Source organism: Amphiprion ocellaris, chromosome 17, assembly GCF_022539595.1.
Source record: "Amphiprion ocellaris isolate individual 3 ecotype Okinawa chromosome 17, ASM2253959v1, whole genome shotgun sequence".
Taxonomy (NCBI): domain Eukaryota; kingdom Metazoa; phylum Chordata; class Actinopteri; family Pomacentridae; genus Amphiprion; species Amphiprion ocellaris.
Window position 1 is genome coordinate 7596843 of NC_072782.1, and position 11077 is coordinate 7607919.

Below are 11077 nucleotides of genomic sequence, written 5' to 3' on the forward strand. Positions count from 1 at the left end.
TTTTAGGGGTCTCCCTGGTTCTTCTTAGCAATATCACAACTGAAGAACCTTTTTGTTTATGGGATAGTTCATATATAATATTTGTTTTTTCAAAGCACTGATGGTCAAAGTTCTTTGAAGCCCAATTTAAGGTAAAAGAACTCATTTTAAATGTCACCTTAAGAGATCTTTGGGGGTTCTTTAAACATATGTTTAAAGAAATAATTGTTTGCTAAAAGTTCTTTATGGAATTAAAAGTGGAGAGACCAAGGCCTTCTTCACCAACCAGAAACTCTCGTAGAAACATGGATGTGTAGAAAGAAGAAAGAAACTAAAGCCTTCTTCTACAAACTTCATAACTCACACAAACAACACACAGAATCTTCACCAGCAGGAGTGTCGGCAACACAAAGAACAAACGAAATGGTCTCTGCAGATGGATTTATTGCTTCTGGATAAGAAGGTTTCAATTTTTAGTCTTTTATTTAAATTCATACCTGAAGTAGATCAACTCAACTCCAAATGTAGTTGGGCTATTCCATCTCAAGTCATCAGGATCCTTCTGCTATCATAAACTATGAATATTAATGAAGATATTTGTGGAATTTTGGCTTCATGTATCAAAAGCTTTCTGAGATATTTTTGTCTATGACATCACTGTAAAGAAACATTTTTGGTTCCGGTTAGCACATTCATTATTCTGTGTGTAGAGTTGCAACTATGGTTATTTTATAATACTATATAATACTTTTTATACCTTAATTATTTGTTAAAAATAAATATAGACAGTTTTATCTACTGGATTGCATACAGTGGTGAAAAGCATCCACTGGTTGAGCGGGTGAACAATAAACAGGGGCTGTAGTCCCCGATGCAGCGGCCTGGGTTCAATTCCAGCTCAGGCCCGTTGCTGCAGGTCTTCCCTACTTTCCTGTCTGATTCTCAACTTACCTGTCAAATAAGGCTGAAAATGTCCATTACAATGTCCCAATGCGATTGCTTTACATCATCCTTTTTACTAAATTAACATGCCAAAATTCTGATATTCAGTCTACTGAAAGTTTAAAAACAAATCTAATCCTCACATTTGGGAAAGCTGCCACCAATATGTTAGTAATGTAGAGCCATGATAATTGTACACAATTAGAAAGTTGATAATCACCAGCAAATAATTTTCTGTTTCAGGCACAGGGTTTCATTTATAAATATTTTTGAAGCAACATTTAATAAAATCCCTCGTCTCTTCAGATCTGGTTTAAATGTGTCAGTCTGCACAGTGTCTTCCTAATCTCTCTCTGGTGCTCCTCATGGCCTCAGTGAAGGAGAAGGCAAACAAACCAGCCAGAGTAGGAGTTCACTTCCGCTCTCATCAGGCCGACCCTCCCTGCCTATAATGAGATCATCTCCCGCTACTCTTCACCCATCATCGCTTGGATGATTCAGTCCGTCTGCAGGAGGCCGGGAGGTGACAGTATTCTTTCCTTTCCTTTCCTTTCCTTCCTCCTTTCCCTTTTCCTCATCCTTACTGGTTGACCTATCGCTTATCTGTGGAGTCTGTTGTAACACTCGATTGGTTGGTTGTGGTGGTCATTCGTCCTCCAGTTTCTTGGTCAAGGCTGGACTCCTGCAGACTCCTGCAGACTCCTGCCCAGCGTCTCAATGGGGAGGATTAAGGACGCAACGCCAGCCAGCACAGCAACACCACAGTACACCGACAGGGTCAGATACACTGAAGTCCTGAGCATCACCTGGAACCAAAACACAGACACGAATAGACGCTGTAAATATGAAATACACTGAAATCTGCAGTGCCGCATCACACTGAGTCATGTCATGAAAGCTATTATATTCCTTTAATAGCTAATGAGTAACAATAAAGTCGGTTGTAGGCGTTTGATTTTTTCATGCTTTCTGGTGAAGAAAAGGCGTAAACAGACCTCAGCCCCACTGAGAATCTTTGGGATGTTCTGGAGAAGATTTTGTGCAGAGGTCCGACTCTCCCATCATCAATATAAGATCTTGGTTAAAAATTAATGCATTTCTGCACAGAAATAAATATTGTGACATTGCAGAAGCTTATCAAAACGATGCCACAGTGAATGGGTGCCATACTCAAAGCTAAAGATAAAAATATTAGTGTGCGACTTTTATTGGCCAGTCAGTGTATCTAGCCATGATTTCATGCTATTTTACCAGTCACATTTTCTGGCATATTACCACCAGAAATGAAGTGAAATGAAGTGAAGAAAAATTGCTTGCTAGTAGCATGGATGTCCTTAATAGAAATACAAGATTATATTTATGACAAATTTCAACATAATTCCTAATGAAACTCTTGTGCTTCACTGAACACCACTGTCACTGCTACTATCTTAAATGCTCCTCTCAAAGCTTTGGTCAATTTCAAGGTATCTTCAAACTCCTAAAACTCCTGGTCAGATTTGGACAAAATCTTTTGATCACCAAAGCCTGAATCCTCATTTTGTCGATCCTCTAACCTTGATGTGGTGTTACATAACACTCACTGTTGCTTGCTGTAAGCTTTAGAGGAAGACAAGAAACATAGTAAATCTACAAAAAAGTCATACCTGTGCCACGAAGGGTGTAATCAGGGCACCCACCCTGGCCATCGCACTGGAAGTCCCCATTGCTAAGGCTCTGCTTCCTGTAGGGAACACCTAGTAAAAAATGACAACATATTTAGGCCAGCTTGGCTCATTTAAAAAAAAAACATTAAATGCAAAAGTGATACTTGCTTCTGGTGTGTAAACAAATACAACTTGGTATCCTCCAGAGATGAAGGCTCTGGCGACAAAGATCAGGATTGTAAGAGCAGTCCTATATCAAAAAGGACAGACACAGAGAGTTAGAGATTGGTGTTTTAATGTAATGCTGTCGTCTCAATATGAGAAATTAGAGGGAACAAACTTACCTCTCAATACAGGCAAATAACGGTAGAATACATAAAGAAAACATGAAGAAACACAGGGCCATGCTTCTCTTCCTGCCGATATGATCGACTGCCAGAAGGATAACTAGAAGACCTGAAACAAATATGAAAAACAAACGATAAATAGCTGCATTCAAAATTGTAAAAGAAAAATTACGAACAAAAATGACAATCCAACAGCCTATGTCCTTCTCTTAAACAGTTCTTTTTTTGTATGTCAGTTTCATCATGCTGTGGACCGGGGCAGTGAGTCAATACAAGAAGTCTTTTATAAAAAGAAAATGATTATCTTTTAGGTTTAATGTATATGCTTAATGCACGTTAAATTTCATGACATTTAATTTATTTTTTTTTGTCTATGAAAGTTTGATAGTTTGTTTCTATAAATGTAGAAATATCTTCACAAGATTGATCTGCTCTTGAATTTTTGCAGAATATATATCTCTATCTATTTCTGGTGATTTTGATTTCATTGATGCTGAAATTCCAAATTGGAATTATTTGATTTGGCAGGCACACAAGATTAGCTTTACAATATCAGCATTCAGCCAAATGTGAAATATAGTCACAATCTCTCTTTCTGTCCCTGATTTATGGCAGAATATACTGAATAGTGAAGTTTTCCTTTGATTTAAAATGTCATCTCTTCGTCATTTTGTTCTGTAAGACTTTTTTGGAATTCAGTCAGAATCAACACGCATATTCTTGAGTTGTGGCCATAAACGTGTCTTGTGAGGTCACAGTGACCTTTGACTTTTGGCTTTCCACCACCGACATTGAATCAGTTCATTTTCAAGTTTAAATAAACATTCATGTCAAATTTAAAGAAATTCCCTCAAGGCATTCCTAAAATATCGTGTTCGCAAGAACAAAAACTGACAACCCGAAAACAGAACGCCTCCAGCAGCAGCTGCTGCTGCCATGGAGGCATCATAAAAGACACCTGCTGCATGTGAGCTTACACAGTTATTAACAGAAACATTAAACGTGACGGTTTCAAGCGCAGGCCACACCCCTGACATCACTAAACACTAATGGGAAACATCTCACCTGGGAATTCAGCCAAGGTCGTCCATAAAAGGTCCTTGTAGTCAGCTGATGTTAAATATTTACACTCAAGACTGCAGGTCGGTTCAATCTTGGCTCCTTGGGTTGCTATAAGGAATAATTTAGTATTTGTTGGAATTTAAGATACATTATGATAAATATTTGGGCTGATAAAGGACTCTATTACGTACCCACACATGAATCTCCAGCTTGGAACAGCTCAGTTGTCAACAGAACAATCCCGTAATAGGAGAAGGCGTATGCAAACCTTTGTGATAAAATAACAAAAAGTGTTCTAGAAACTAAATCGTGCAAATTAGCTGAAAATAAAGCATAATATGTGCATGCAGGAGACTAGAAAGGACCACCTCCACATTATTCTGCATGGTGTAAGTCACTACTTCCATCATACTAACTGTTCCAACGTCAACAAAAGTCTTTAATCTACATCTTGACACTCTGCCAGGTCAGTTATTAATGAAAGGATTTGTATTATTCCAGGTAAGCGGAGCATAATTCTAAACTCATTTGTGCTCAGTTAAACAACCATAAGCTGACAACAGTTAACCTGGAGCTTTGCTAAGTCGGCACTCCTTGATTTAATATTTACCTTTGATCAGAATAAATGATAAAGAAAGCTCACTGCAGAAATGCCTGATCAAATTTAAGGCCAAACTTTAGAGGTATAAGCATGTTGGCGCCTAAAACAGGAAAATCTGACTGCCAGTACCGTAAGCGATTTATTTCAGAAGGGACGTGAACCAGGAATCTTCTGGCTGTGAGGCGACGGTGCCAACAACTGAGCTAATGTGCAGCCTGCACATACAATCTTGAAATAAGTTAAAAAAAAACAAAAAAAAAAAAAACACCCAGAGATGTCTTGTTAAAAATAAGTTTAAGAAAAAGAAGCAAATGACATTTCTTGAATTACTTAAAATGATCTTCTTTTGACTAGATAATCCATTTCTACAAAAAAAGGTAAACTAGCTTTTTTAATGTAAATATGAGATTACTACACTAGAAAATGAGATAATGTGTTAACCAGACTAACCATATAAACCATAAAGGAAGAGTCGTCCTCCAGTATTGAGCAGCAAAGAGGTCTTTGATTTGTCCACGATCACTCTGTGAAAATAAAACGACAAAAATAAAAACTGCGTCTGTTAATCTCCACAAGTAATTGGACTCACACATGCCTTGTTTTTCACATCTGGAACAAACCATTTATCTTCACACTCACCTGTTGATAAGCGATCATCCTCCCCTGAGGCATGGTCTTGCCGTTCTCCTTAGCAACGCGTGTTAAAGTTTCCATGGCCTTTTCACTTCTTCCAGTCAGCACGTCAAACCGAGGACTTTCAGGTAGCCACTGTTTAACGAAGAACATCATGTTGAGAGTTTAAATGCAGCTGGGTCAAAACATAATTGAGGGACTTTTGAAGTCTATGGGATATATCTAACATAAATTTTTATTAAACATGAAGAAAAAAACTCATGTTTTTGATGTTCATTGTGATCATGTCTTCCCGAATTCCATAATTATTTATTATGGAGACAATCACTTATTAATAAAAAATGACTGGATATCACTAAAATGTCAACTAAATAATCAATTTAATAACAACCACCTTCTAATTAGTTAAACAATAACAAAATGAGCTCATTCAAAAATTGTTTTGATTGTGTTCTTTTTATTAAGTTGAGATAATCGTGACAGATATTTCTTTTTTGGCAATATATCAAATTATTTATGGAAAATAACAAATTGTATCTGTGTCCAAGAAATCACTTTCCACTAAGTTCCCCATTACAAAAACACCTCTCAAGGAAGTGTGTTAATTCCAGATCACATGACCTGCTCCACATGATGTCATTTCCTCCTGAAGAAAAGACTGGCCAGACTCCAAGACTTTCTGACTTATTTACTATAAAGTACTGTGTGAGTCAAGTGTGGATTTATGGCATGTCAACAGGTTTACTACAATATCTTTAGAAATAACTTTCAATTTCAATTTTACTCAGTTGTATATATAATTTTTTAGAAAAATCTTGCTGTAAAAATGCCATGTGGTGTTTGGTTCCAGGCAGCCATGTTGATTTTAGGCCTGAAAACAGCAAAAATGTCAACTATGATACAAAAAGTACAGCAATTATATATCGACCCAGCTGGTTTCATTTAAGGACCTGTATTATTCACTAACACACTTACAAAGCAGAAGGAAACAAAGATTGCCATCGGTATAGTTGACAGGCCAAGTAGCCACCTCCAGCCCAGAGTGGGCATTACCCACAGAGCCAGGAGGACCTCGAAAACAGTGCCGATGGCCCAGAACGCCTGATGCACACAAACACAGTTTATGAGCGGTGCACTCAATCAGGCTCCAGTCGGAAATAAAAGTCTCACATTGATAAGAAAATTACAACAGTACCGCAATCAGCATGATGCAGATGCCTCTCGACTTTACTGGAAGGAATTCTGAGTACAGCGTCACCCTGAATACAGACTCTGTGTTAGATTTTAAAGAGCCACAAAGAAATCTCATTGTGTTTGATGGAAGCAGTGAACTTACGACTGAGGAGCTCCTCCGATACCAAAACCTACGAGGCCCCGTAGGACCAAGAGCCAGCCGTACACTGGACTGAAGGCACTCATCAGGCCGTAGTACAGAGTCCAGCACATACAAATCGTAAGACCCTGTTTACCACACAGACATGTACAGAAAATACGTGATAATACACAAAAAACATTAAATTGTGAATGAAAACCTCAGATACGAGACTCACGACTCTTCTGCCGTACTTGTCGGATACATTCCCCCACAGAGGTGAACTGATCCCCATCCCGACAAACACCACCTGATGCCAAAAAGAAAAAGACATTAGTACATGTAACAAAATCAACAAGCTGTGGAATGGCTCCAAAAGAGACTTTACTGATGTAATGAGCGCCACTTGATAGCCAGGCAGCCTCCATTCACAGTGCAGCTGAGGGCCCAAGATGCTGAGGATCATCATCTCCATGGCATCTGCTATCTGAGGAAGAGCAACACATGAGTGATGAGCTGTATCTGGACATCAGAGAGGAGTTCTTTCTGTGTGTTGTGGGGATTCTCACCCATGACAGTCCAGTGAGGAGAGAGATTTTCCACTGAAACTTTCCAAAGCCGATGACCTCCAGTACATCATCTACTGTGAAGGTTTCTGTAAGAAGTCAGTCAATAAATGCATGTCTGCACAGTTGTTTAACAATCAAAGCAAACATTCAAGGAAGATTTCAGATCTCCAAAAAGGTGCCAGATTAATAAAGCTATTTAACTAGGAGCTGAAGCTGAAGGTGCTACCAGAAAGCCTCAGATCAGAACACAAAATATGCTGCATCGCACAAAAAACGAAACCAAAATGTTTATTAAGCAGCTAACTACAATGTTAAAGTATTGCTCACACATTAATGAGTCAACAACAATAATTTAGTCATAGAGGCCTAAAAATAAAACCACATAACAGAGTGACATGGGCTACACAACAAGTACTTTGATTTTTTAAACTTACATTCTGCTGTCAATAGTTTACTTTAGCAAAAATAATGAACGCAGGATTTTTACTTGCACTCTAAAAAAACAGTGTTGAAAAAACCTATAATATTCTGGCAACAAGACGCCACAAATACACCGTTTAAAAGTTTAAAATAACAAACGCATAAAACAATAATTTTAGATACATAAAATACGTTTTTTGGCCTTAATTTTTTATTGCATCATGTGCAGTTTTTCTTTTTTAAATATTTTATGAAGGATATTTATATGTGTAAATTATATGGTAGTAATAAGACAAGATATCTCATTTAACAGAAATCTTCATAAAATTACAGAACCACCTTTTTAGTTCTTTAATTTAGAATTTAACAATTTTACCTATTAAATAAAAACGGAATATTTGGGAAATTACAATAAACTTTCAGATGTATTCTAAGATTTTTTTAATGTAAAAATTATAATGTTGTACTAAAAATTGTAATTTCATGGTGATTCATGGTTACAGATTTTTACAGTTATTTTTGTAGTTTTGTCCTGATATTTCCAAAAACACAAAATCTGTGAAATAAAAAGGAAAAATCTTAATCATATGTACTTTGCCCAATTCTAAAAGCATCAGATTATCACTGCATCTAGCAGTGTTGTGCAAACCTTCAGTCTTATCAGATCCACAGCTGGATGCAGACTCTGCTCCTCCTGGTGCTGCTGAAGCTATCGTGCAGATCTCGTTGTCTGTGGTCTGAACTTCATCCGTCTGACCCACAAAATCTGTCTCATCCCTAAATATCAGCACAGAAGAGTGACTTTCAAAAAGTATAACAGCTGATGTAAAAATAAACGCGTCTACATTAGGAACTACTACTTCCTGAGGAAACACTCAGGTGTGTAAACAGAGCAGGTCAGATTTGTTTTCTCGTCAAATTTCGGGATCACACCTGTTTGAGATCATTACAAAAAGTGTACTGATTTAAATGTTTACCGCAGTTCAGGATTTTTCCACCGCTTGTAAGCGATTTTAGCTGATTTAGTCCAGTTGTCCATTCTAAGCAGAGATCTGTGACTTCCAGCTTCCAACACTCAGACCAGTGAGGTGTAGTCAAACTTGCTGGTGCAGTCGCATCCGGTTTCATTGAGACGCCCAATCAGAGAACAATACCTGCAGAGCCTAACAGGGAGGAGTCAGATCAACTGGCACAGGTTTGGTATTCACAGACCTGCATTAAGCCTCTTCAACGTATCCTGGATCTGTTGTCTGTCGTCATTAATCGTCCACGCCTAACCTGCCAGTGGAGTGATCCCACGGATAACAATGAAATGTAATTAATGCAAGTACTTAACCAGGAAGAAAAAAAGAAGCAGTAAGCTCTGTAAATGATGTCTCAATATTAACGGTTACAAAAGGTGTAGAAGTTATTATAAGACTAGTTGCTGCTTCTTTTTTAAATGTGAAGATGAAGAAACTATTGTGTAAATGATGCCTATTTAAAAAAACAAAAACAAAAAAAAAAACAATGAAATCTTAAACCGATAACATCTATTTGACAGAAATGTTGCATTTTAAAAATATGGGATATCTTTTTCTAATAAAAGACAACAGGATTATCACAAAAACGTATTTTAGGGCGTAGCCACGATTTACATAAAGGGTCGTGTCTAATTCGGTCCTGAGTTGCCCAAATAACGCTCTGCTCCCTCCAATATGTGTAAGAAAATATCCACGCGTTAAGATAAAGGTGCAGGGAGGATTTTGCCAAACCATTAATACACCTGCTGAAGTTTTATTTGTTGCTTGCAGCAGGCTGTATGTCAGATTCTTTGCTTTGATTTTAATAAATCCCTGCAGCAGAAACGATCAGTACTTCTCTCAGTCAGAGCGGTGTGCGTATTTACGCATGTGGCACAGCAGCGGTAACTTCATGAAATCCTCATCTGACGGCAAATAGAGTTCTGTGTTTCTTTACATATCGGACGGGTTTGCTGTTCCACGCATATTCCAGGTTTAAAATGTGGAATTCTTAGCAGCTTCTTCAGAGCAGTCATGAGATTTTATTATTGTTTTTATTTAGATAAGCCTGTCAGTCATTATGCACAAAAGTCACATCTTGGAGCTTTAATTGGTTTGTTGAACTGGAGTTATGGAGGTGAATTTGAAACAGCTCAAATTAACCAGCCTCCCCCCAGGTCACGTCATTCTGATAGGTTAAATGAGAATGATAAATCATGCTGGTAATCCACATAAATCAATGAAATACTGCTGCTGTCCTCATTATTTTGTTTGACACATCATACAATCATACATTTAAAGCTAACCAGAAGTGGTTTATTGATAACTAGGTAAATGTTCTGAGGCCCAGACCTCCATCCAGTTGATTTGAAAAGGTCTGTTAACTCAAGATCATGGTGTATTTTTTAATTTTACATTTTTTTTACTTTCATTAATATTAATGTATGTCAAAAATACAGACAAAACCTAAAAAAAATCTGACATCCAGATTTTTTATTTTTATTTATTTATTTTGCAGAACTGTGGTTCAGTGGCTGAGTACCTGTGATAACCTGGAGCTGACAGCAGGTTGTGCTCTTATCCTGCTGTTTCTGATGTCATATTGGTCAAAAGGGCAAAGGCTGCCGTTGTCAGAGGCCCTCAAAGGTCATATGTCTGCAAGTTCATGTTTACTCAGACAGTCATTGTGTTACTTCATGCGGTCCGAAGGCTATTTTATCTGTAACCATGAATTAGCACCTCAAGAAAGCAAAATGTAATTAAAGCTGCAAGCAGCGTTGGACGGGTCCTCGCATCCATGCTCGTCGTCGAATCCACGCACGTCCACCAGGTGGCGCTGCGACCGAGAGTGTATATTGGCCTATGGATGTGATCACGTCCGCACTCTGATGACACATATAACATTTCAGGCAGATCGGACCATGTCCAGGCTAGTTATAGAGCTTTTCCTTCTATCCACCAGGTGGCGTTATGACTGTGGCTGTATTTCAGCATGTGAATGTCATCAGGGCGGGACTCTGATCATACATGTAAAGTTTGAGGCAGATTAGAGTATGTTTAGGGCAGTTACACAGCAGTTGATGTGTCATGTCGAAGCATCAAAGTTTGGGAGCCTGCCATGGCCACGCCCTCAGACTTTTGTGGAGCATTTTGATAACTTTTGATCACCCATGCCTGGAGTACATCCTGGCTGAATTTCATATCTGTCGGTGTTACCCTGTTTGAGTTGATAGCTTTTCAAAATGTCTAAAAATGACCCAAAATTGAAGGTTGGTGTTAAATTCTAGAAAGAAGAAGAAGATTAAAGAAAGAAAATACATAAAAAAGAAGCAATTAAATAAATGGGAAAAAGTTAAGACAATTAAACTTTTATAAAGTATGGGGGGAAAAAAGATGTAAGAAATTAAAGAATTGTATTTAATAAATAAACAGGAAATTTGTAAATAAGTGTTGTAGTCTTTTGCAGTTAATTGATGGATAGGCGTAGTGAGAGACAGCCAGACAATGGGGTAGAAATAAGAATGAGAACAACTAATATAGCACAGGGTTGCGAGCGGGAATCGA

The 11077-nt window shown here is 37.9% G+C and overlaps 1 protein-coding gene across 2 annotated transcripts; it reads right to left on the reverse strand.

The window, feature by feature from the left end:
• Positions 1-405: 405 nt before the first annotated feature.
• Positions 406-8625, reverse strand: LOC111568395 (synaptic vesicle 2-related protein-like). 2 transcript variants are annotated; one of them, XM_023270040.3, is made up of 16 exons: positions 8489-8625; positions 8161-8288; positions 7092-7177; positions 6911-7009; positions 6761-6832; positions 6547-6671; positions 6406-6469; positions 6186-6311; positions 5217-5345; positions 5028-5101; positions 4168-4244; positions 3980-4084; positions 2912-3023; positions 2736-2817; positions 2568-2657; positions 406-1727 (listed from the first exon to the last, which is right to left on the reverse strand). In XM_023270040.3, exons 1-16 carry the CDS (start codon positions 8548-8550, stop codon positions 1590-1592), a joined length of 1569 nt encoding a protein of 522 aa, XP_023125808.2. In that variant the 5' UTR covers positions 8551-8625; the 3' UTR covers positions 406-1589. The 2 variants fall into 2 exon arrangements, with proteins under 2 accessions (XP_023125808.2, XP_054875079.1); XM_055019104.1 differs by lacking the exon at positions 8489-8625 and having other exon boundaries at positions 6911-7005; positions 8161-8180.
• Between the last annotated feature and the right edge of the window lie 2452 nt (positions 8626-11077).

Excerpts from the sequence above, each read along its gene's own strand:
- LOC111568395 (XM_023270040.3), bottom strand. The coding sequence starts at position 8,550 with ATGGACAACTGGACTAAATCAGCTAAAATCGCTTACAAGCGGTGGAAA. Across the intron at positions 6,833-6,910 it reads AAGTGGCGCTCATTACATCA|GTGGTGTTTGTCGGGATGGG; the intron begins GTAAAGTCTCTT and ends TTTTGGCATCAG. Across the intron at positions 5,346-6,185 it reads TCTTTGTTTCCTTCTGCTTT|TGGCTACCTGAAAGTCCTCG; the intron begins GTAAGTGTGTTA and ends TTCGTTAAACAG.